At 37.2% G+C, this 24,306-nt stretch overlaps 5 protein-coding genes across 8 annotated transcripts; all 5 read left to right on the forward strand.

Annotated features, from left to right (window-relative positions):
* The first annotated feature begins 775 nt into the window (after window positions 1-775).
* On the forward strand, window positions 776-3,757 carry LOC108995368 (BTB/POZ domain-containing protein At5g66560). Its single transcript, XM_018970935.2, has 3 exons — window positions 776-1,289; window positions 1,410-2,732; window positions 2,836-3,757. Exons 1-3 carry the CDS (start codon window positions 1,176-1,178, stop codon window positions 3,436-3,438), a joined length of 2,040 nt encoding a protein of 679 aa, XP_018826480.1. The 5' UTR covers window positions 776-1,175; the 3' UTR covers window positions 3,439-3,757.
* Window positions 3,758-7,030: 3,273 nt separating this feature from the next.
* On the forward strand, window positions 7,031-10,025 carry LOC108995251 (cold-regulated 413 plasma membrane protein 2). Of its 2 annotated transcripts, XM_035691634.1 has the most exons (5): window positions 7,043-7,168; window positions 7,273-7,464; window positions 8,859-8,966; window positions 9,075-9,145; window positions 9,614-10,025. In XM_035691634.1, the coding sequence occupies exons 2-5, from the start codon at window positions 7,277-7,279 to the stop codon at window positions 9,865-9,867; spliced, it is 621 nt and encodes a 206-aa protein (XP_035547527.1). In that variant the 5' UTR covers window positions 7,043-7,168; window positions 7,273-7,276; the 3' UTR covers window positions 9,868-10,025. The 2 variants fall into 2 exon arrangements, with proteins under 2 accessions (XP_018826321.1, XP_035547527.1); XM_018970776.2 differs by having other exon boundaries at window positions 7,031-7,464.
* A 1,848-nt stretch (window positions 10,026-11,873) lies between these two features.
* LOC108995342 (oxygen-evolving enhancer protein 1, chloroplastic) lies at window positions 11,874-14,036 on the forward strand. Its single transcript, XM_018970892.2, has 2 exons — window positions 11,874-12,298; window positions 13,074-14,036. The coding sequence occupies exons 1-2, from the start codon at window positions 12,056-12,058 to the stop codon at window positions 13,827-13,829; spliced, it is 999 nt and encodes a 332-aa protein (XP_018826437.1). The 5' UTR covers window positions 11,874-12,055; the 3' UTR covers window positions 13,830-14,036.
* A 1,825-nt stretch (window positions 14,037-15,861) lies between these two features.
* Window positions 15,862-17,490, forward strand: LOC108995314 (putative nucleobase-ascorbate transporter 10). The gene has a single exon (XM_018970852.1). It carries the CDS (start codon window positions 15,862-15,864, stop codon window positions 17,488-17,490), a length of 1,629 nt encoding a protein of 542 aa, XP_018826397.1.
* A 575-nt stretch (window positions 17,491-18,065) lies between these two features.
* On the forward strand, window positions 18,066-22,386 carry LOC108995265 (CASP-like protein ARALYDRAFT_485429). Of its 3 annotated transcripts, none has more exons than XM_018970799.2 (4): window positions 18,080-18,498; window positions 20,077-20,123; window positions 21,375-21,507; window positions 21,594-22,386. In XM_018970799.2, the coding sequence occupies exons 2-4, from the start codon at window positions 20,077-20,079 to the stop codon at window positions 21,786-21,788; spliced, it is 375 nt and encodes a 124-aa protein (XP_018826344.1). In that variant the 5' UTR covers window positions 18,080-18,498; the 3' UTR covers window positions 21,789-22,386. The 3 variants fall into 3 exon arrangements, with proteins under 3 accessions (XP_018826341.1, XP_018826344.1, XP_018826342.1); XM_018970797.2 differs by lacking the exon at window positions 20,077-20,123 and having other exon boundaries at window positions 18,080-18,195; window positions 18,290-18,498; window positions 21,594-22,378; XM_018970796.2 differs by lacking the exon at window positions 20,077-20,123 and having other exon boundaries at window positions 18,066-18,498; window positions 21,594-22,377.
* Window positions 22,387-24,306: the final 1,920 nt, after the last annotated feature.

Here is a 24,306-nt window from a genome sequence, read left to right on the forward strand (position 1 = left end):
CAAGAAATTCAAAACCAGAGAAGAGCACTCAGAACTTATTGAGACTATAGAGCTCCCTCTTTGTTGAATCATGTGGTACATGTGACACATCATTCACACGTCTTCTTCTTGCCTCTTACCACATATGAAGTTGTGAACATCTTTTCATCTTTTTCAAGGAGTTTTTGTTTTTTAATGTTACAATCAAATCATATAGGATATTATGCAAAAGCAGTACTAATATTTAATTGTTCTCTACTTTTATTTAAAACTAGTTAATTCAAAAAATAATATCCATCTTGTATAAACCCAGAAACCAAGAAACCTAACAAAGCTGAAGAAAATTTGGGATCCGAGAGTCACAATCTCACAAATTACATCATCTTATTCGTTTAGTCGTGAGTGGTTGGTGCCATGAGGTTCCAAATTTAAGTAGACAAAATGTGAGGTCGGTGGGTGAACAATGTGCTCAGTTGCTGAACATAAACTCTTCCTATCATATACATTTTTTTTTCCCTTTTTCAATGCATTCTTGTCATCCAATACCACATGTGAACATGTAAAATGTGTTTTCTCGAGTCATTGAGATGAACCCAGATCAGGAAAAATGAAATTAAAACTAAAATATTCCTTCATTTGCGCAAAAAAGTAAAGAGAGCTGGTTGGAAAGCAATTACAATTTTGTGTCAAGGGATTATTGATGATAATAATGATGGTTCCTTTTTTAGTCTCAAGAAAGCAACTCTTTCAAAGACATGCCCTTTTTAAATTCCTGTTGTTTTTCTCTTCCTTTGACATATCAGAGAGACAGAAAGGAGAGAGATTGAGTGGGAGTGGGTGATATTCTAATCCGAGAGAGAGAAAGAAAAATGTTTCGAGAAAAAAAAAAAGGACCATACGATACCCTTTTTTGAAGTTTGTTCAAGCTGCTCTCTTTGTCCGGTTTGAGTTTTTGGATTCCAAACTCTTTTAATTCCCCCTTCTAAATCTGCCACTTTTTACTCTTCAAGTCCTCACCCACCTTCAGGGACTTTTGTAAATTAGGGTTCTCAAAGGCATCCCAGTTTTCTGCCTTGTTTCTTTCTTCTGTCTATAAAAGACAGACAGCTAGCATTCTTGCCTTCTAGTTCTAGGTCCTTTTTTGTTACTTCCATGGATTTGGGTTTCTAGCTTCCTGTAGAATTTGAGGAAAGAAAATGGCGCCAGATGCTGAGAAGAACAGTTCCAAAGGGCAAGCATGGTTTTGTACCACTGGTTTACCTAGCGACATTGTGATCGAAGTCGACGACATGACCTTTCATCTCCACAGGGTATTGATCTCCAAGTCCATACCCTCTTTCTTCTTCTTCTTCTTGCTCATGCAGTTCTCGCATTACATTCAGAACTGACGCAAGTTAATTATAACTTAAAATTTCTTTCTTTTCTTTCAGTTCCCTTTGATGTCCAAAAGTCGGCAGCTTCACCAGCTCATAATCGAGCAAGAGATGAAGACAGAACGGCGAGAAGAGACTGACCGGAACGATGGGGGTGAGGTTGAAGGAAATGAGATTGAGGAGGTACAGTGTTACATAACGCTCCCACCGGACTTCCCCGGCGGCTCCGAGGCGTTCGAGATGGCGGCCAAGTTCTGCTACGGCGTCAAGATCGACCTGAACGCTTCCAACGTGGCGCCCCTCCGCTGCGCCGGGGAGGTCCTGGAGATGACTGAGGAATATTCTGAGGACAACCTTATCTCCAAGACCGAGAGGCTTTTATCCCAGTTGGTGCTCAAGAGCCTCAAGGACTCTGTCAGAGCACTGAAATCCTGCGAAAAAGTAATGCCTTTGGCTGAGGCGCTGGGGATTACGCAGCGGTGCATCGATTCGATCGCTTCGAGAGCGTCGTCGGCCGATCCCTCTCTATTCGGCTGGCCGATGAGTGACGGAGCGAATACCGGGAACGAAGCTCGGGATACTTCTACTGCGAATCAACAGATCCTCTGGAACGGGATCGAGACCAGCGGGAGAAGAAAGGGTTTGCGTAGGGGCCCGAATGCTGAGTCTTGGTTGGAGGATTTGGTGCTACTCAGCCTGCCATTCTTTAAGCGTTTGATTTCCGCGATGAAAGCAGAAGATCTGAGCCCGGAGATCATCGAGAGCTGCTTGATTTTATACGCGAAGAAACACATCCCTGGCATTTCTCGTTTGAACAATCGAAGGCCGTCGTCGTCGTCTTCTTCCTCTATAGCAAATTCAGAGAGTGAACAGAGGGAACTCTTAGAGACTATAATCTCCAATCTTCCATTGGAGAAGAGCTCCTCGAGGTCATCTTCCACGGCAACCAGATTCTTATTCGGATTGTTAAGGACGGTAAATATATTGAACGCGTCAGAAGACTGCAGAGCTGCTCTGGAGAAGAAGATCGGGTCCCAGCTCGAGCAAGCCTCGCTAGATGACCTCCTGATTCCGAGTTATTCGTATCTGAATGAGACGCTGTATGATGTTGATTGCGTCGAGAGGATCTTAACACACTTCCTCCATGGATTAGAGCTGCAGAGAATCCAAAGCGAGGATATAGACAATGGAGATGGAGTAGACAGAGTCAGATCTCCAGCGTTGATGCTAGTCGGAAAATTAATTGACGCTTACTTATCAGAGACCGCCTCGGACGCCAATCTCAAGCCAGAAAAATTCTATAGCCTAGCGATTTCGCTTCCAGATCAAGCTAGACTCTTCGACGACGGTCTTTACGGAGCCGTTGATGTCTATCTCAAGGTACATTAAAACATATACAACACTACATATTTGGTTAGCAATTGTGATCCATGAGAGCGTCTTTGAATGTTTAAATAATTGAATGTGTCCGTAACATCTATAGGCGCATGCATGGCTGCCGGAGGCGGAGCGAGAGAAGATAAGTGGAGTGCTGGACTGTCAGAAGCTTTCGCTAGACGCATGCACGCACGCGGCACAGAACGAGCGTCTTCCGCTCCGGGCAGTTGTGCAAGTTCTGTTCTTTGAGCAGCTTCAGCTTCGACAGGCCATCGCGGGAACTCTGCTCGCCGCTGAAACGGCGGCGCCACTAGGTCCCGGACGGCTCTCTGCCCAGGTCCGACGGCGGGAAGAGGATCAAGAGGATGAGGAAGAAGTCGACGCGGGAGATTCGGCAGTACATGCGGAGGGCGGAGAGTGCAGCGCGATCACGTGGCGGGCAACGGTGAGGGAGAATCAGGTGCTGCGGCTGGACATGGATAGCATGAGGACGCGGGTGCATCAGCTGGAGCGGGAGTGCTCCACGATGAAGAAAGTCATCGAGAAGATCGACAAGCAGGCGGTCGCGCCAGCAAACGGACGGTGGATGAAAGGCTCTTCGAAACTGACGAGGAGGTTCGGGTGTAAGTTCAAGACACAGGTGTGTGACTCACACGAAGCGACGGTCGTGGATGCTCCGAGAAGAGGACGACACCATCATCAGCAGTAGAGCCTCGGCGCATGAAACCGATTCCTCTTCGGTGGATCCCACGGTAGTCCGACGTGTAATCGCAATTGACGTAATAATGTATCGAGTCGCTATAATAGCATGCCACGTGGAGTCTGAGACAAAAGCTGGGAAATAAAAATTCGACACATCTTTTGAGGAGGTGATGGGAACCACACATTAAATCATATATACACGAAACGTATGTATTTATGTACGGTATGATTCAGTGGGGGCACACGGAGAAGCGTTAGTGGAAACAGCGTTTTAATGACACGTGGCTGGATTTGTTTTTTACATTGGAACATTGGAGGTAGGTTGGTTAAGAATAAGAAGATCTTGAAGATTATAATAAATATATAAGAATTTAATAATCCGTTTGGGTGTGTATGTTGGGGGGGTCGGATTTGGTGAGAAGTCGTAGTCAGACAAGGGCACATTTACTACTGATGCGTTTGTTGTGTTCATAGTTCATGCTTGCTCCATAATAATATGATTATATGTGATATAATCCACTTTCCTATGGCTTATTATCGAAGAGAAAAAAATGTCATGGTTTTTTCTACCCTAACCAAATCATGATATAACAGTGTTTTCTAATACAAGTTTTACATTAGAATACAATGACTATTATAATGATTTGGTATTGACGAATATCATATTTTTCTTGAACACTTTTGACAATTGGACTGCCAATTAAACAAATATATATTGATTCCAACGTGCATAATGTTGCGCAATAGATTATAGCTAACAATACGTTTGGATGCATATCCCTTATTAGTATTTCACAATGTTTATTAGATTTTTGTAGTGACAAAGATTCAACTCTCTTAGCTTGTATTTTATTGAACAACAATGCAGCTCTTTTTTCAATTTTGCAATCTTGCTTGAAAATATGAGAGAGAGAGAGAGAGAGAGAGTACAAAGTATCGATGTAGAAAGCAGGAATCATTAGGTAATCTTGAGATGATCACTACAAGAAAATTACTTATTTACGACCAGTTAATTCTAGCGAAATGACTATTTATAACTAAATTAATTGTAAATAGTCTTTTAGTTGCAATAAATTGATCACAAAAACCTATTTTTCTTGTAGTGAATTCTAAAACTAAAAATCAAAACGTGAATATTGTAATTGTTGGTTACAATGTAAATGTTTTGTAATGAAGGAAAATGAGCATATATATATATATATATGCATATAGTACTAATACACTAGAGAGTGTTTAAAACGAAGGAGAATGAGGGTACATATAATACAAGTGCTGGTCCAAATTAATCTGAATTAAAAAAAAAAAAAAAGTTGGAAGTCAGCTGGCAAGGGCACTCTAAATTTGTAATGATTGTATTAGAAACATTGGGTTCATAATTCTTGCCTCATTAAAATGATTGTATTGGAGAAAGTCCACCACCTATGGTTTTTGGTTAAAAATAAAATTTATTATTAAAAAATTATTATTATTATTATTATTATTATTATTTTTTATGGAACTTTTGTATTTACTCATTTTTTTAAAAAAAATTATGCGGTGCTTGCACATTCACGACTCAAATATCATTTCTTAAAAAAAAAAAAGAGAAATGAATGAAACGCTTCTTCCTAATTTTTTAGGGAGTTTGGAAAGTATTATAGTCCCTACCAAACTTTTGTCCATCATAAGCTCTGAGACTTGCCCATTATTCTTAAATCTCCAGTGAGAATGTTTGATGGCAACTTTAGCAATTATTATGGTTGGGTGTGATTGGATTATTAGGGTTTGTTCTTCTTTGACTTACACCATGGTTATAGAGCTATAGTACAGCACATTATGGCTAGCAATGGGTGAGATCCTTGTGATGATTCTGAACAAGCCAGGTTGTGACAAAAGTTTTGGGTGTGTAGCACGAATATTTGGTGGTCAAAGAGCTATATGACAACAATTTTTTGTTCTTTGTATTTTATAGCCATCCATAGGAATGAAAAAACACAAAGAGCAATGTAATGTAGTTGTTGTTTTATCATATCACATGACACACTTGTATAACTATATAACTATGAAATATCAATCGACCTAAAGCATTATTCAATTAGGAATACATATGTTCGCCTTTGTTTCCGATTTATTTGTTACTTATTTGTATTACCAAGATTGTAATTTTGGTTGATAAAAATAAATGAGTAATACTACATACAGTCGTGAGTGCATAAGCGTCGTGCAGTCGCTTTGAAAAATAGTGAGGTCCACTATTAAAAAAATAATTTTCTTTTCACATGAGTACCGTGTCTACTCATTTTTTTCAAAAAGATTGTGTGGCGCTTGCACACTTACAACTGGAACTATCATTTCTCAAAATTAGAGAACTAAATACATAAAATTGATCTATAATATTTATTATTGTATGTGTGAATTTTTTAAACAACATTAACTACTTAATAAATGATATAAGACGAACTTTATCGATTGATATCTTTAAAGTTTGAGAGAAGGTTTTGGTTTTAGGATATCACTCCCTTCAAAATTCAAGATTCAACATCTCGGGGGTGCAAACTAGGGATGTCAATATGTGACACGACCCGTTAACCCAACACGAACATTACACGATAATAGTGGATTTGAGTTTAGTTTTAATGAGTTCGGGTCAAAACGAATTAACCTATTAAAATAGATACGATTGTTTAACGAGTTGATAACGGGTCAACCCGTTATTACTTATTAAGAAAGTTAAAATTATAATTATCTCCTTATACTTAAAAGTAAAATTATTGAGATTTTAATTTTGATATTTTTATTGTTTGGATTGTAATTAGTTTTAAATTGTTTTATAGATATTGTGATTTTAACATTTATATAAAATTATACTAAACTTAATCAGGTCAAACAGGTTAATTTTGGGTATGTTTAACCCATTTACATAAACGGTTTGAAATGGATCACGTCGTATCATGTTAACCTATTTCTTAGTATTCATTAACGGGTTGACACAACACGACCCGTTATGTTAATGAATCATGTTAATATTTGAGATTTTGACACGACAAGGCTAATGAGTCGTGTTTGGGTTGACCTATATTGTATAATATTATACATGTCTTGACATGACACAAACACAACACGTTAATACGATTTGACACCACTAGTGCAAACAATTATTTGGGATCACACCTCCTGGTAAAAAGTCGACGATTTAATCAATTTTGTGTAGGAAAATTTCTAAGTGTATAGTGCACGAAGTCGAGATTTACTCTATAAAGATGGGTCCGAATAATTATGTCTTGGAGAGGTTCGCCGACATAATAAAAAAAAAGTTTGAGAGATTTTATAATTTATATAAGTTTTTATCCAATAAAATGTATAAATTTTTGTTGGGCTTGGAAAATCCGGCATGTGATTGATCAATTGTCGTTCACTTTTGTTGCTCTTTTAAATTGGGCTGAAAGCCGAGAAAACTTTTAAAAACTGGGCTGAAACTTTAACAAACCGAGCGGACTCCGTTCGACGCGCGGCGCTCTTGCATGACAACACGTAAGCAACGACATGACCGAGCAAAGAGTGTTGCGTCGGGCGTGGCGGACCATGAATCCTCGCAAACACTCGAAGCTAGAGAATAGTTTGTGATATCCGAAACTTCGCACAATTTTTTTAACATTATTCACTTAACCGTGCTGTAAACAAAGCGCCCCAACAGTTACGATAACCATCGAGATAGATCCAAACCAGCAGCTTGAAAGTCATTAAAGCCACTTTTTTCTGTACTTTATCTTCGTTTCGCTATCTTCTCTGATAATTTTTTTAAAGAAAATTATATCCCAGTTGGCTTTGCAAATTCATCATCTTTTTCTGTTTGGACTTGAAGTGTAATGGGGAGGAAGGATTATTTGGCCATGAAAACTGATCCGGCCACGGCCACGGCCACGGCGGATTTGATCGACTCTGATAACAAAGAACTCAAGATCGCCGCAAAGAGGCTCATCAATCATGCCACTAAGCTTGGTGGCCTCGGCTTTGGGACTTCTTTTCTCAAATGGGTCGCTTCCTTCGCTGCAATGTGAGTGCTGTTTGTCGCACCATGAATTCTATATCTGATTGTTCTTAACATTTGTGTTTTGGTACATCTCTAGTTGTTTGGTATTTGATATCTTTTAATGTTTCTAATGTAACGTGCATGTAATAGTTTTATATGTTATGCCTAGAAAATGGAGAGTGATATTAAGGTCATTATCTTTGTCGTTATAGGGAATAATCCTTGATCAAAATGATACTTATTAATTTTAAATTTCCCTTTCTTTTCCAAATAAAATTTTGCAAACCTCTGTCGATCTCCTTATTGTCAAGGTCAAAATGTTTACGGATTTGAATACTATTTTCTGCACTTTTAGGGGCCGGTTTGGTGTCATCAATCATTTAATCACTTCAATTATATTGTCTAATACAATTTTACCATGTGCGAGCTCGTACATGAAACCCTATTTTGGTACCATGTTGAATTACCTATTACCCAAAAAAAAAATAAAGGGATAACAAAAGGTTAATTTTATCAATTAAATAAAGTATATTGTCTAACAGATCCTGTACATTCTGATGCTTTTTGATGGTTCATACTGACCCAGATGAATAAATTAATTTGCATGCCTATAGTTTGTGAACTGGTGTACAACAAGGCTCTGATTGCTCTGCTACATCTCCAGTTAATTAGTATCCATAGGTGGGATGGGATTGAGGGAGAGCTCAAGTTTGGAGTGCTATTTGCTTTCCTGAACAACCAACAATTTGAGTTGTTAGATTGTGATATTATCATTTCTCTTTCAACAGTTTGACTAATCAGATTTACCCTGAAGCCATATGGCACCAAGGCTTTTAAAGTGTAACTGTTAGTAGCATTCTCTTTCAATAATCATGAGTCATGACTGGATACAAAATGTACTTTGTTTATAAATTCATCTTATGATAAAGCTTTTGTTTCAAATATAAAAGTTTCTTAGTTTGCTAAAGACGTATGTAAAAAATCTCAAAGCTCACTTATCTCCTCCAGATTATGCTTGACAGCATCTTTCATTGAATAATATTGATACATTATCACCTCTGCACTTTTTTTTTTTTTACCTGATGGAAGTAAATGTTTCAGTATGAACTGTAGTGTCTCTTTCACCTTGGGGGAGAATTGTATAATAATCTGGGGCCCATTTAAGAAGCAGGATATTTTCCTTTCAACTCAAATGTAGTTTTTTTAATATATTTTGTTTAGTATTGACTGATCTAATTAAAGATGTTGTTTTGGGGATGGCTCCCCCACCCCAAAATGTTGGTCCACCCCTGATAGCAAAATCTTTTTTTTTTTTTTTTTCTGCATATGTGCTTCAGTTGCTTCCCCCACTTGTATATGTAAGCACTACAGTTCCAAAGAGTACCATGTTTTAACATTAATTTCATTTTTTGTTGCAGTTATTTGCTGATATTGGATCGAACCAACTGGAGAACAAACATGCTGACTTCACTTTTAGTCCCTTACATATTCTTTAGCCTTCCTTCGGTGTTGTTCAATTTTTTCAGGTCATAATTCCTAATGGTGGCACATTTTTTCTTCCTTTTATTTTTCCTTTGTTTTTTAGTACATTCTGCTACTTTATTTATTGATAAATTTTCTACAAAACTATTCAGAGGAGAGGTAGGGAGATGGATTGCTTTCATTGCAGTTATACTAAGGCTTTTCTTCCCGCGACACTTCCCAGGTATATGCTTCAGTCACCAACCATCCATCTTACATGTCACTTTTAAGCATATCTCGCTTTGCCATCCTCTTCACCATTGTCGCTTTCATCACTCATCTTCCTAATTACTTTAATCAGAAAAGGAAATTATTCTGACACTGGTGAAGGTGGCAAAGATGGGGTGAATGTTACCAGTACAGCCCTCCCTCCCTCTCACACGCGCGCACACATTCAGAAATATTTTCATCTGAATTATGTTTCTTATAAATGTAATTCTAAATATCACAACTCATGTGCGCGGGCAATATTGTTATGCCTGCTGGCTCCATGAGTTGTACACACTTTAATACTTCCTTAGACACTACTTAAGAAAACACAGGAAGATAGTGTTCAGTTGCTTGTATTTACTGTACGTGTGAATGACTCTAAACATGTCATTGTCATAGTCACTGTACTTATTCACAAAGTTATTACTTGATATCTCTGCAGATTGGCTGGAGATGCCAGGATCTTTGATTCTTCTCCTGGTTGTGGCTCCCAGCTTCTTTGCACACACCTTGAAGGATAGCTGGGTTGGTATCGTGATATGCCTTATCATTGGTTGTTACCTACTGCAAGAGCACATCCGAGCATCTGGTGGATTCAGAAATTCCTTCACTCAAACCCATGGAATATCGAACACGGTTGGCATTATCCTTCTGTTAGTCTATCCTGTATGGGCACTTGTCATCCACTTCCTCTAGGCACAAGATTATCTATCTGAGTTGTGATTTATCTTCTTTCTTCCGCAACATCTAGCCATGATTTTATTTTCATACATTGTTTTCTCAGTTTAAAGTTGGATGGATTTTCAATATTTTCCCTTACAATTAATTTCCAATTTATTTGATTTTATTGCTTTTATGGCTTGTCAAGAAGGTACATTAGATTTTTCATGTATTTCTTGTAGCATTATTTTTTTATCCTATAGACCATTATGCTCTCCGCAAATAGGTTTTTTGAAGTTTTTCTCTTAGCATTTGTTGTCCCTTCTTTCAGTTTCTGACATCTTGAACATTTGATGGAACATCCTTTGAACCATATTTTTTTACAAGAATTTTGCGACACTTTAAATTTTAAATATGCCGGGGCGGGTTTCCTCTCGAGTCTAGAGGTCTCTAGCGAGGTTGAAAGTATCCTTCACTTTCGTGGAAGGTTTGTTTGCCAAGGGCAAGAGGTGGATGGCAATTACCAGCTGCTGGGTTAGAACTGGGACAGAAACAAGGTTGGCAAGAGTGAAAGGAAGATGGTAGATGCTTTAGCAGAAGTATGGAACAAATTATCATTAACAAATGAAGAAAAGAAGAAGTTGTGATTACTAGGAAAGATATTGAACTGACTATGGAAAGAGGTAAACTATGTCTGGTGGGTAAACTAATAGCAGATTAAAAAAAAAAGCCAAGAGGCTTTCAAAACCACCATGTCCAAGGTCTGGAAATTCTGTGATGATATTAAAATTATGGAAAAATCTAATTGTAAGCGATTCTGCATATTAATATGCGCATCCATTCAATATGATTGGTCAAAAAGTAAATTTTATTGAAAACAGTGCTAATTTGAATTTAGAATATGAAGGCAACAATATTAATACGTAGATTAGTACGCAAACTTGCTTGTACATAACAAAACTTTAAAATTATTGAAGTGGGAGAGAACCTCTATATCGGGGACTCGAGGCAAGTTGTAAATGCAGTGATGAATAATAGAGAATAACGTGGTATGTTGAGTTGTTTGCTGAGAGATGTAAAAGCCATTATAGACTTGGAAAGTGTAATACAATGTGTATTGCCCCTTGCAATGGCTGAAAGCCATATAACTGCTTGATGAATGAAGTTGAATGGTTTTATTCAAATTTTTTTTTTTTTTTAAATACTCCATTTTGACATGGTGAAGTCTTTTAGTTTATTATTTTTAAATACTACACTTTAAAAAACAATTAATGTTAATAATTAACGTTAATTTGTGTGGAGGTTATAAATAGAAATGGATTTTCATTCTTATTTTTCTTTCCACAGTCAATACGTCTGAATCATTTTGGGCCTCTACTTTATTTTGGGCCGAATACGGCCCTGCCAACTCGAAACTTATAGTGACAGTATATAGACAGTGAAATGGTTTTTGTCATGTTATGTTTAAACCAGGAAATTTTCCAGTTATTTGATGGGATTGAATCTATTAAATGCAAGGAAAATAATTTACTTACAATTTCCAGACTTTTTTTTTTTTTTATAACTCTATATTAAATAAAAGATTGTTTTATAAAATTAAAATTCGTTTTTAATAAAAATGGCATTCTTGCATTGATCTATAGTAAAAGATCAATCATATTCTCATGTCTTGTATAAAACACATATAATAAAATATTTATAAGATATAATTTGATTTGAAAGATAAATTTTAAAATTTAAATTTTATAAATTAAATTTTAACATTTAAATAATGTGGATAATTTGTAGAAGTGACGTGAATGATGTATTTTATACACACGGACTTGAAAATAGAGTGAGTCTATATCATGAGATTCACATTATCTATATTTTTAGAAATAAATCATTCAATTTTCAATTCAATTTCATTATTGCTAATGAAATTGCCTAGGACCTGTTCTCCGTCGTAGTCAGGTTAGACTGAGAATATCTTTATCCCAAACGAGAAATGTCCAGGTGGCAAACTAAAAACACAAGGGCATTAGCTTCAACCAACCAATAAGAGAGAGAGAGCCTTATCCTATCCCATTATCTTACTCGCAGCAAGGCCACCAAATAATTCCTGTTTGTCCCATTCTCCACTCTCCCACCACCACACAAAAACCTTCTCTTTTGGTTGTCTCACGGAATATAGATAAAAACTAGTTTCTGAGGGTGAGTGAAGAGATCAGCTTTGAACACAACAATGGCAGCCTCCCTGCAAGCAGCGGCTACACTCATGCAACCCGCCAAGGTGGGTGTCGTGTCTTCTAGGAGCAGTCTACAGCTGAGGTCTTCACAGAGTGTTTCCAAGTCCTTTGGCCTGGAACCAGTTGCAGCCAGGCTCACCTGCTCTCTGCAAACTGATTTCAAGGACTTGGCTCACAAATGTGTCGACGCTACCAAGATTGCCGGCTTTGCTCTTGCTACTTCTGCTCTCGTTGTCTCGGTATGCCTGTTTTCTTTTTGTTTACTCTTTGTTGTACTGATCTTCATATAATTGTGACACCAAATTTGAGAATGATAAATAAGGCTAATTCGAATTACGTACAAGTTTTACAATACTTGTCTTAGAACTCATATCAAATTGTTGGATTGTACATTTACATTGCATGCTTAGGAAGCTATTGGCTAGAATCTCTTAAAATAATTTCACACTTCAACATCATCAAGAGCTTAACATGTTGCTCTAGAAAATTATAGAGAGAGAAGAGGCCTTTGTTGGAACATTCACTTTTTTCACACAGCACCAAACTAACGTGTGTAGAACTTTTATTTAAAGAATTTTCTAATGAATCGGTCAATTAATTGCCAGTAGTAGAGAGTAAAATCAGTGGTCGGGAGTTAATTAACTCCTTAGAACTTCCCTATCCATGTAGACACAACATATACAGACACAAAATATTCTTCGAAGAATATTTGCCGATAGATCTTTCGTGGAAGTTTTGCATGTCATAAAGGACTAGGAAATTAAGGATCCTATTGCATGCAAAAGATCCGCTGATTGTTTAATTGGTATTATTTCAGATCGTCTTTTGTTTTTCCTCCCTGAAAGAAGGAGATGATTAAAATTGAGTTGAAACCAATGACAAGTCATATGTTCCTCTATTTTGAAAGGGAAAAAAATAAAATAAAATAAAACAAGGTATCATGACAACTCGTGCTGTTAATTTACAATTCAAAGGAAAAGGCATGAAATAAATTGGCAAATCTTAATACTTCAGGGAGCAAGTGCTGAAGGAGTTCCAAAGAGACTAACTTATGACGAAATTCAAAGCAAGACATACATGGAGGTAAAGGGAACTGGGACAGCCAACCAATGCCCAACCATTGATGGCGGAGTCGAGAAATTTGCATTCAAGGCTGGCAAGTACAATGCCAAGAAGTTGTGCCTGGAACCAACTGCATTCACTGTCAAAGCTGAGGGCGTGAACAAGAATTCCCCACCTGCGTTCCAAAACACCAAGCTCATGACCCGCTTAACCTACACCCTCGATGAAATCGAGGGACCTTTCGAGGTGTCCCCCGACGGCGCCATCAAGTTCGAGGAAAAAGATGGCATTGACTACGCAGCCGTGACTGTTCAGCTGCCTGGAGGCGAGAGAGTGCCATTCCTTTTCACCATCAAACAGTTGGTGGCATCAGGGAAACCAGATAGCTTTAGCGGAGAGTTTTTGGTGCCATCTTACCGAGGCTCCTCGTTCTTGGACCCAAAGGGCAGGGGTGGCTCAACTGGCTATGACAATGCAGTTGCATTGCCTGCTGGAGGTAGAGGAGACGAGGAAGAACTTGTGAAGGAGAACATCAAGAATACATCTTCATCAAAAGGGAAAATCACCCTGAGTGTCACCAAGAGCAAGCCTGAGACTGGGGAGGTGATTGGAGTGTTCGAGAGCGTCCAGCCTTCAGACACTGATTTGGGAGCAAAGACTCCAAAGGATGTGAAGATCCAGGGAATCTGGTATGCTCAGCTTGATTGATCATAGACCTTTTTTTTTATTTTCCTGTTTTTTTATTCTCTCTCTTTTTTCTTTTAAAAAACATGATCATTTTCACTGTCGATTCAGATTTTGTTGTTGTAAGTTGAAGCTATTGCTAAACTGAATTCCCTGTTGTGACAAAAATGGAGAAGCAGCACTGAGATTATGATCCACTTTGTATATTAATATTATGATGGTTTGTGATAATGATGTTTTGAGTCTTCAAAACTCCATTCGAAATTAGTCGTAGGCCCCTGATCTTAAGGCTGCTACGATCCTAATGTATACCAGGTACTAAAAAGCTAGCAAATATGATCTGAAATCTTTTTCTTCTGCTACAACCGCTGGGAAAAAAACGTTCCCTTGAGTTTTTACTCGAATTTGAAACTTTCATGTGTCTATTATTTCTTCTAGTTCGTGATCGATCGGAACGGAAGGAATACACCACTATTTGAAATCAGAAGAGAGATTTCAAGAAATGATGAATATATCACTATCAATAATCGAGCTGAAACTGACGTATTATATCTTGCGAAAACTTATATAACTTATATAATTGATCTGTTTGGATATTAAGATGAGATAGTTTTAGATGAAAGTTGAATAAAATATTATTAGAATATTTTTTTTAAATATTATTATTATTTTAAAATTTGAAAAAATTAAATTAATTATTATATTTTGTATAAAGATTTAAAAAATTTGTAATAATGAAATAAGATGAATTGTGAGTATTTTTCAATTCAAACGACTCCTAATATGTATTATACACCACGCATCATCGCTAGTAAATTGTGTCGGTGGACATATACAAATGATATTTGTGAGCCCTCACAATGGTTTATCTATCCTATCTTTTAAAATATATCACTAAATTTTGTTTTTATTTATCTATTTTTTTATTTATATCATTTAAATATTATATTATTTAATATCTTGTTGGAAAAAAAGTACAAGAAGAGATAAACTATAGTGGAAGACAAAGTAAATGAAAAGAGAAAAAATAAATAAAATATTTTTATATTTGTATAAAGTTCACGCTACATTAAAATGGAAAATAGATTTAAAAATATATGATCCGTTGGAGGTAATTTTGAGTTCTTTTTTTTCAAATTTTACATAAAAATAGATTTTACAAACCTATTGAGAGGGCTCTAGAAGAGAAGAATTACTAAAAAGGCAAAAGAAAAATATTACTTTCAGAAAGGATCATCATATTGGAGCTAAGGCGACGGCAGTAGCTGTTACGTCCACAATTAAACGCATTGAACCCTTTTAACTCGATGTTGGCGTTCTCATGAGGCCGATGTGTACGTAGCAGTAGCACTGTCATGAAAACCCTTTAAATTGCCGACGGAAAAATTACTCAAACAAATTATAGTCATGTTATTATTTATAAACTATATATAATTAGAAAAGAGATAAATACATATTTATATATATATAATATTAGTTTGAAAGCTCTTAAATGAAAGTCCAAATAAAACATATGAAATTATTGCTAAAAAAAAAACGTATGAAATTAAAGGAAACAATCCATTGGGTAATAATGATACAAGGCATGATCGACTGTCAAATTTTTTTTTTTTTTTTTCATTTAGGGTAACAAATTAAACTTGAGATCTGCTTGAAATATAACAAAGATATACGTACGTATTAAAAGATATAAATAATAAAATCTACTTATATATATATATTCACATATATATATATATACACCCAAATACATGACATGACATGCATTAATTCCTTGCTAATTAATTTATATATATATCTATTTAATTTGGTGAAATATTTTCATGATCATAATTGTTATGATTCTTTCAAAGCTGAATAAAAACGTAAAAAGGAATTAGATAAAGAATTTAGTGTCTCGCACGTATTAGATTAATTATGCCATTAATGAAAATAAACTAATCTTTAATAGTGAATTTCAAAATAATTTTGCTTTATTTTCTAAAATTACTTTTGTTATTGTTGTAAATAATGTAGAAATGCACGCAATACGTGAAAGTCTATCTTTTGCAGAGACATGGCCCAAGGTGGTGGTGACGGCAATGGTAGTACTGGAGGTACTGGCAACAAAATACCTGAGGAGGTGCAACCACAACCTGTGAAGGAACAGCTACCCGGCATTCAGTATTGCGTTAACAGTCCTCCCCCATGGCCGGAAGCTGTTGTGTTGGGTTTCCAGCATTATCTTTTGACTCTGGGCATTACCACTTTGATTCCCAGCATGATCGTTCCTCAAATGGGAGGTGGTGATACTGAGAAGGCAAGGGTGATTCAAACCTTGCTTTTCGTTTCAGGATTGAGCACACTCTTGCAGTCTTTGTTTGGGACCCGGCTCCCATCTGTGGTTGTGGGTTCGTACTCATATATTATACCCACAACTTCAATTGTACTAGCCCGAAGATATAATGTATACATAGATCCTCATGAGAGGTTCATAGAGACCATGAGAGGAATACAAGGTGCTCTGATTATTACTGCATGTTTCCAGATGGTTATGGGATTTTTAGGCATTTGGAGGAATGCAGTAAGGTTCCTTAGCCCCCTTTCTGTTGTTCCATACGTAACTTTTACGGGGTTTGGACTTTATCATCTCGGTTTCCCTTTGCTGGCAACATGTGTTGAAGTTGGGCTTCCGGGGTTGATTGTTATGGTCTTCATCTCACAGTATCTTCCCCAGTTGCTGAAACCAGAGAGGCCAATATGGGATCGATTCGCAGTGCTCTTCTCAGTTGGGATTGCCTGGTTATATGCCCAATTTCTTACTTCAAGTGGTGTGTATAGGAACAAACCTGCAAAGACTCAGATTAGTTGCCGCACAGATCGTGCTGGACTCTTGACTGCAGCTCCTTGGCTATATATTCCTTATCCATTTCAATGGGGAAGCCCCACATTTCATGCCAGAGAAGCTTTTGCAATGATGGCTGCTTCCTTTGTTTCACTTTTTGAGTCTACTGGTACATTTTTTGCAACAGCAAGATATAGCAGCGCCACACCTGTGCCACCTTCTGTTACTAGCCGCGGTATTGGCTGGCTGGGAATAGGAGTTTTGCTCAATGGCGTGTTTGGTTCTGTAACTGGCGCTTCGGCATCAGTGGAAAATGCTGGTCTATTGGCATCAACGAGAGTTGGAAGTCGAAGAGTCATTCAAATATCAGCAGTGTTTATGATTTTCTTCTCTGTATTTGGAAAACTTGGAGCATTTTTTGCTTCTATACCCCTACCAATCATGGCAGCTTTGTACTGTGTGTTCTTCGGCTACGTTTCTTCTGCAGGTCTTGGTTTTCTCCAATTCTGTAACCTGAACAGTTTCAGAACAAAATTTATTCTGGGCTTTTCTTTCTTCATGGGCATTTCAGTACCACAGTACTTCAGAGAGTATTATCGTATAGATCCAAGTTCTGGACACATTCGCACCCACGCTGGATGGTTTGATGATATAGTGACTGTCATCTTCATGTCTCACACAACGGTGGCTGCACTGGTTGCTTTGATTTTGGATTGCTCACTCTCTCGCGAAACTGACGCCGCCAGAACAGACACTGGCTTGCATTGGTGGGAGAAGTTCAGCTTATATGCTTCGGACATTAGAAATGATGAATTCTATGGACTCCCATGCCTGCTGAATAAGCTTTTCCCAGCTGTTTGAACCTACATGAGAAGAATATGATCTGCAACTATTACTGCTAGAGTTATTGTTTCCCATTCACATGATTAATGCAAGAGGGAAACGAAAATGCAATGCTTTACCATTGTGTGGTTAATATTCCATGTTAAAGATTTGATGTGTTTTGCTACAACTTCTAATTTCATAGTCATTGGCTTCTTTTCAAAACCAGAAAAAAATGCACGCAAGCAAATAAAGCGTTGTGTTTTCAGACATTATAATATTAATGTATTTTTTTTTTTTAATGATTAAGAATGTTAAAATAATATTAAAAATAAAATAAAAGAAAAAAAAGGCTTGAAATGCACTAGCTATATAGCTGCAGTCAATTATAAAAAATAAATCTCGCTAAAAAATAAATAATTTTTTTACACTTTGATTAGGGAATTATCTTGCAAAAAAAATTGTGGGAATTTATCTATTTGAACTTGTAGAATTCATTTTTTAATAAACATGAATTTATATCTAATAAATAAATAACCAAATAAATATAAATATATATTAATAATCAAAATTAAGTAAATATAAATAAATTATATGACGTGATGATGAAAGCCACGCGAGTCGCCGGTGGAAATCAAATCCCACCGAGGAATAAGATGATGCCAAGCAGCGTAGCCATTGCGTTCTCACTCGCATTCCTCTCTTTTCTCCCCCCTTCACCTGACCGATTACCATAAAATATCTGTATTTCCATTTTCATCTGCTCTGTTTTCGTTTTTTATTATTTTTTTAACTTTTTCCTTTTCATTCAAAACTACTACATTCCCTGGCGTACCAGGATTCGTCCAAGGAATGGCTAAGGCCGCCAAGAATTGGGATTGACTATGATGAGGCCTTGCATGCGAGTAACCATAGCATGGACAATCTGCCAGGGGCGTTGGGAACCAGCGCCAGCTTAGCTCTGCGGTTGGGTCAGACCGTCTTCTCCTCTGCCTCCCTTCTCTTCATGTGCTTGGACGTTGATTTCTACAGCTATACTTCCTTCTGGTAAGCTCAATTTCCTTTACCTCGAACTTTAGAATTGTGTTTTGATCGAGTCATTTTGTGGGTTTTGGCTTATTCTTCAATACCCATCTCTTTTTGCTCAAATTATTATTCAATTTATTGCGTGTTACCGTGTGGGTGGTATGAACATGGGGAAAGGAAAACTGCGATGATCATAAAGTCAATGAAGTATTTTTATTAGAGAGTTTGGTTGCTGAAAAGCATAGGAATTCAATATGAATTTTGGATTCTCTTGGTTGGGGAATGGGAGACGTTCTTAGGTTGCGAATGCAATTGGTGGAAAATACATGAACATAAAAGACTCCTAGGAATTTATTGGAGGTGAAGATAGGAAGTATAGGCTATTGGCTTATAGGCTACTTCTTTTGGTTGAATATCTAATGGATGCAGCCCATTTCGAGTGAGTTTAAGTCAAGAGAAAGAGCAGTGAGTTAAAAAAATTTCCAGGGTCTGCCCTGGTAGTACGTGCTCATGTTGCATGCTTGATTGGGTGCTCAATGTGCTTTTTCAATTTCAATTTTGGCATCTCCTAATGTCAATGAAAATCAACAGTTGTGACTAAGGTGCACAGTTTAGTTAAGTTGAATTAATGGAAATTATAAGTTGAAGAGGGGAGTGGTGGTAGGAATTCTGAGGATCCATTGACTGAGCTCCAATGAGTAGGGGTGATAAACGGTCGGTCCGGACCGACCTAACCGACTAAAACAGACTCTTAGGAAGGTCTCGTTTGGATAGTGAAATGAAATGAGATGATCTATAAATAGTAGTGAAATTGTTTGTGAATAGTAGTGAAATGATTTGAGTTAAGATGTTTATACGGTTTTGAGAAATGAGAGAGACAATTTTGAATAAAAATATTATAAAGTTAAAATATTGTTAGAATATTATTTTTTAATAATATTATTATTTTTTTAGATTTGAAAAAGTTGAATTGTTTTTTGTGTTTTATTTGGAAGTTTGGAAAAATTGTAATAATTAGGTAATGATTAGATGAAAAATTTGAAGATTCGAAATTGAAAAGTGTTTGTGTTTGTGTTGTTTGGATATTGAGATGAGATGAGATGAAATAAGAGTATCTTGCTATCCAAACTAGGCCTTAAGGTTGAGAGCATTTCCTTCATAATAATATTGTGTTTTCCATTCAAAAGTGTTGGTATGGAGAGAAAGATTTCAAGTGGTCATTATTTTTGTGCATGTATTGGAGCACCGTGGAAACTTGGCTTCAATATGAAAAATGCTAAAAGGGGTGCATTTAATCAAATTGTTAGTAGTACACTACTCTTCAGTAAATTGATGTAGGGACGTGACATTTTATATGTAAGCAGGCGTGTGATTTTAATTTTGAGTTTTAAATCTCTTGGGCATGTAAGAGCTGTTTGATTAAGAAGTGTCTTCTTTATCAATTTAGCTCCAGGCAAAGCAAAATCAAAGTACTGCTAGAATGGTAAGGATATATTTTACGAGGTAAAATGTCATATTAAAATAACCCATTCCTATAATAAAGCAAATGAAGTGTCAGCATTAAAACCAGGCTGCATTAAAGATTGGTCTTTATTGCAGATGGAAGTGATGTTGATCAAGGAGGAATGTGAAATGTTGCTTGGGAGGTAGTTCAAATCTATGATGTGAAATTGTTTAATTATTGTGTTCTTTCTTACTGACCAAAAAAGAAATTCTTTTGTTCTGTCTTGGTGGTCCGTATTCTTGAAGCTTCATTGTGGTGTTGGTTTTGGATGCAACTATGTTGAAAAGTGCACTTGTATATGTCCTGTATACTTGGGCTATGCCTATTTCTAACCATAAAACTTGCTTACTGATAAAAAAAGTGCAAATTTCCCATGGTGGGTGGTATAGAGTCTGAATTGGTTTTGAGGTGGTACATATTGATTTGATCTTCCTTTTAATATGCCTTTCTAGATGGAATTGGTTCTGTCCCTGATATCCTCTGGAAGTAGTATGACAATGAATTTCATGTACGTCTGTTTGAATGTTGGAATTAAGAACTAGGTAACTTGGCACATATGATTTCTGATGACTGCTTAATGCTTCATGCTTCATGCCTTGGGAGGGTTTAGGCTTGGGTTTGTATGCATGTTTTGACCAGGTAGATGTTGTCAACAGTTTCTTGTACACTCATTTCCAGTTTCCTCAACTTTGAGTAAAACATTTTAAATCACTGGTTGCATCATCATGGTACACGAATCTTATCATTTGAAACAGTTGAGAAACAAATCTGTCTACCATCAAATTTTTATGTATACTAGTGATGCCACTCCTTGTGAAAATGGAAGGTTGGCCCATTTATTTCATCTATTAACTATGCTAGGCTTGGTGACTCGATACAATGAGCAGAAACTGGTTTGCCCAAGAAATTACCTTCTCTAGATTAGATTCAGGGAAAAGTACAGTTTAACTCCAAATTACGAAAATTGGCACATTGCATCCTCAAACTATCAAAAATTGCAAGCATATCATCTTTTAAGATTCGACTCATTTCACCAATTTTTCCTCCATCTTAATGGTCAAAATTGGACAAATGTGCTATTTGTCAGTTTTTGGTAATTGGACAGTGCAATGTGTCATTTTTTGTAGCTTGGCTGCAAAGTTTAAAACAACTGGTAGTTATAGGGTACAGTGTGTATTTTTTTCCCAAATATATAAGAATTTTCTTTGTCGATGACATTCTAGTTTTCTGTGTTGGTGTACTAAATCCGTTGCATTTCTTATCCATGAACTGTGAGTATTGTTTAGTGCCATTTCTAATATTTAATGACATGTTATGACATATATTGCGGCACTGTTGCTTTGAATTTTCTATCTGATTTCTTAACAATGTATTCCTCGTGTTGATTTTACAGCTATTTGGTGACAGTCATGGGTTTGGCAATTCCCTGGAGCCTGACGCTGCTGGTAGTGGATGCACATTCTGTTTTCATTAGATGTTTACCTCGTCAACCAAGAATAATATTGGTCATCGTTCTAGGAGATTTGGTACCTTCATTTTGAATTATTTAAGAACTCTATGATATCATCCTTGTAACTGCTTAAGAGGGATATAACGTTTTGTTCTATCTCAGGTTTTGTCGTTTCTCTTGCTAGCTGCGGCGTCTTCGACAGCTAGTGTCACAGATCTCCTGCATGATGCCGGAAGATCCTACTGCGCTGCAAACTTATGTAGTAGATATCAGTTGTCTGCTGCAATGGCATTCTTGTGTTGGTCCCTTTCATTTGCTTCATCTCTCTTCAATCTTTGGCTTCTTCCTTCTTTATGAAATTCTGAGCGGTAGTTGAAATTTGTACAAATGAAATGGGCAAATATCAACTGTTACTTACTATCACAGCATTGGCTAGAAACTCATTTCTTAAGGCATTAATGTTGGAGCGAAATTGTGAGAAAAAGACAATGGTTGTCTATGTCGATACCATGGATACACCACGTCGAGGTCTTGAAAATTTTATTGGGAATCATACGTTCCCATGCTTTCCATACCATGGAAGCTTTTTGGGACAAGTGCACAAACACCCCTCAAATCTACCGTCGAATCTGCAACAGCCCAAAAAAAATTATCGAAGTATACGTTATTTTATTTTACTTCCTGGTGACATGTATGCAGGGATGGTTGTTACGATCTTATATCGATTAAATATGTGATTAGTTGGTAGTTTCTAAGCCCTTAGGCATTCTATTTTGTAAGCTAATTTTTAAGGATGAGTTCTACTTAGTGGATTCATAACAAATAGTATTAGAGTCATTCTACTTATGCAGTTCATGTTGGCATGGTTGCAATCGTGTGGCACGGAGAGTGATGTCGGCATGACAGTGTTCGTCTGGGACTAGGAATGACTTAGCACATAGCCAGCCTGTGTGAGTGCCGAGACCGCTGTGGACATCGGCTGTAGAGCGTGGTGGTTGTTACAATCCCACATCGATTAAGTATGAGATATATATATATATTTTTTTTTATTTAAGAGTTAGGGCCTCATGTCTACGAGGGACCCCTTTCTAGTTTTATTAATTACCCTCTCACTTGTGGAGGAGGAAAACCGTGGTGCAGTTATGGACTCCGAGGAAATACAACCAAGACACAAATCTCAGAGACAAAATAAAGCCCAAACAAATACTAAATTCTAAGACCAAAAATGATAAACAACAAGATATAGACGGCACTTCGGTAAAGCACCCTGAGCTTTATCAGACGACGCAAAAGGTTCCATCAAACCAACTTCTTTAATCTCCCTTTTGAAGTACGTAGACCTCGGATATTCCATGTCAAAATTTATTGGGTTTGTGGCTAAAACCCGAGACGATCTCTGAACCTTTTCAAAAAATTTCCAAGTACCTTTTCTTTTTTTTTGATTCCTCCTCTTCATTCTCCGTGGCATAATCTTTTTAAGTATCAAATATCTCAGCATCAAGTTCTGGATCAGGTTCAAAAACAGAGTCTTCCAATGTGAAGAAAGCATCCTTAGGCGCTAGTATGGCATCATCATCATCAGGTTTCAACCTAACCTCTCCCACATCCTCCTGCGTATTTACAACCCTTTCAACCGAACGCTCACCCTGATACAAACTCGTCCGCCGATTTATCAGCCACATTATTATCCTCCACTCCGCAGTTATCTTGCGTACCACCTTTGGACTCATTCACCGGCTAATTTGTGGCCACATCCACAACCTGGAGTTGCAAAATGTTCCTAGTATTACCAATATCATATTCCGAAATAACCATAGCACCCTTGCCTTTACCAATGTCATCCAATTCCTTTGCATCTTGGACTTCTTTTGCAGTTTCAGTCTCTACTCCTTTCTTCCTCTCCCAGACTTTTTCGCCATTCCGTAGTATCTTCATTTTATAGGTACGCACATTATGACCTTGAATTTTACATCAAGAACAGAATGCTAGTAATGTATCATAGATCACTTCCTGTTTGCGACCACTACCCGGCAGCCCTATAAAAAAATATGGGATTGGCTCCTTTCAAGGGTCCATATCCAGACATAGACATGCACCATCTGTACGAGTTGCACAGATCATCGGATTATCTCAACGAATATAATAGTCTATCGGTGCAGTGAATATTTTTAAGAACGATTCTTGATAGAAATTGGGTGAGAGCCTAGGCAATGCAATCCAAACACAAATCAAATATGGTTCTTCATCTTCATTAAAATCAGGTTTCCAAAGAAACAATCTGTATTGTATTCCATTCACTTCACAGACTTCACGTGAATGTGCTTTATGAGAATCTGCTTCATTTGACATACGTACAAATACGTTTCTTGAATGTCTCATAGTTGAAACCACTGGTAAACAAGATAATCCCCAACGATTGTGAATGTAAAGCCTAATAGCATCCAAAGAAGGCCTTTGTCGTAAGAATTTTAGAACAATGGAGAAACGAAAAAGCTCAAAGGATTGGACTATCTCCTCCTTAGAGAATTGAAAACATAGTTCTCCATCTACATATTTTGGTCCCCGATAAGCCACAGAGATCTCTAGAATTGGTTGAGGTACTACATAGACCAGATCGACGTAAGGACGTCAACCTTCCTTTACATCAGCAACCATGCAACCCCACGAACCCGAACATCGCAATCACAAGATCCAAGCAGAGTCTTTCTTGCGCTCCAAGAACCAGAGTCTTTCATCCATCAGTTGACTAAGTATGAGATTGGTTTATAAGCCTCTAGGCACCTTTTCCCTGTAAGTCGATTTTCAAGAATGAGTTCTACCTAGTGGGTTTATAACAGTGGTGCCCTTATGAAAGCAACCATATGATCCAATTAGG

This window comes from Juglans regia, chromosome 7, assembly GCF_001411555.2.
Source record: "Juglans regia cultivar Chandler chromosome 7, Walnut 2.0, whole genome shotgun sequence".
NCBI classification, from domain to species: Eukaryota; Viridiplantae; Streptophyta; class Magnoliopsida; order Fagales; family Juglandaceae; genus Juglans; species Juglans regia.

What these genes read in the sequence shown, in the direction of transcription:
- LOC108995251 (XM_018970776.2), top strand. Translation starts at nt 7,277, where the DNA reads ATGGGGAGGAAGGATTATTTGGCCATGAAAACTGATCCGGCCACGGCC. An exon ending in GTGTTGTTCAATTTTTTCAG is followed by an intron (nt 8,967 to 9,074) that starts GTCATAATTCCT and finishes AAAACTATTCAG; the next exon opens with AGGAGAGGTAGGGAGATGGA. An exon ending in CTTCCCGCGACACTTCCCAG is followed by an intron (nt 9,146 to 9,613) that starts GTATATGCTTCA and finishes ATATCTCTGCAG; the next exon opens with ATTGGCTGGAGATGCCAGGA.
- LOC108995368 (XM_018970935.2), top strand. Translation starts at nt 1,176, where the DNA reads ATGGCGCCAGATGCTGAGAAGAACAGTTCCAAAGGGCAAGCATGGTTT. An exon ending in TGACCTTTCATCTCCACAGG is followed by an intron (nt 1,290 to 1,409) that starts GTATTGATCTCC and finishes CTTTTCTTTCAG; the next exon opens with TTCCCTTTGATGTCCAAAAG. An exon ending in CCGTTGATGTCTATCTCAAG is followed by an intron (nt 2,733 to 2,835) that starts GTACATTAAAAC and finishes TAACATCTATAG; the next exon opens with GCGCATGCATGGCTGCCGGA.
- LOC108995314 (XM_018970852.1), top strand. Translation starts at nt 15,862, where the DNA reads ATGGCCCAAGGTGGTGGTGACGGCAATGGTAGTACTGGAGGTACTGGC.
- LOC108995342 (XM_018970892.2), top strand. Translation starts at nt 12,056, where the DNA reads ATGGCAGCCTCCCTGCAAGCAGCGGCTACACTCATGCAACCCGCCAAG. An exon ending in CTTCTGCTCTCGTTGTCTCG is followed by an intron (nt 12,299 to 13,073) that starts GTATGCCTGTTT and finishes TTAATACTTCAG; the next exon opens with GGAGCAAGTGCTGAAGGAGT.
- LOC108995265 (XM_018970796.2), top strand. Translation starts at nt 18,368, where the DNA reads ATGGACAATCTGCCAGGGGCGTTGGGAACCAGCGCCAGCTTAGCTCTG. An exon ending in TACAGCTATACTTCCTTCTG is followed by an intron (nt 18,499 to 21,374) that starts GTAAGCTCAATT and finishes TTGATTTTACAG; the next exon opens with CTATTTGGTGACAGTCATGG. An exon ending in TCATCGTTCTAGGAGATTTG is followed by an intron (nt 21,508 to 21,593) that starts GTACCTTCATTT and finishes GTTCTATCTCAG; the next exon opens with GTTTTGTCGTTTCTCTTGCT.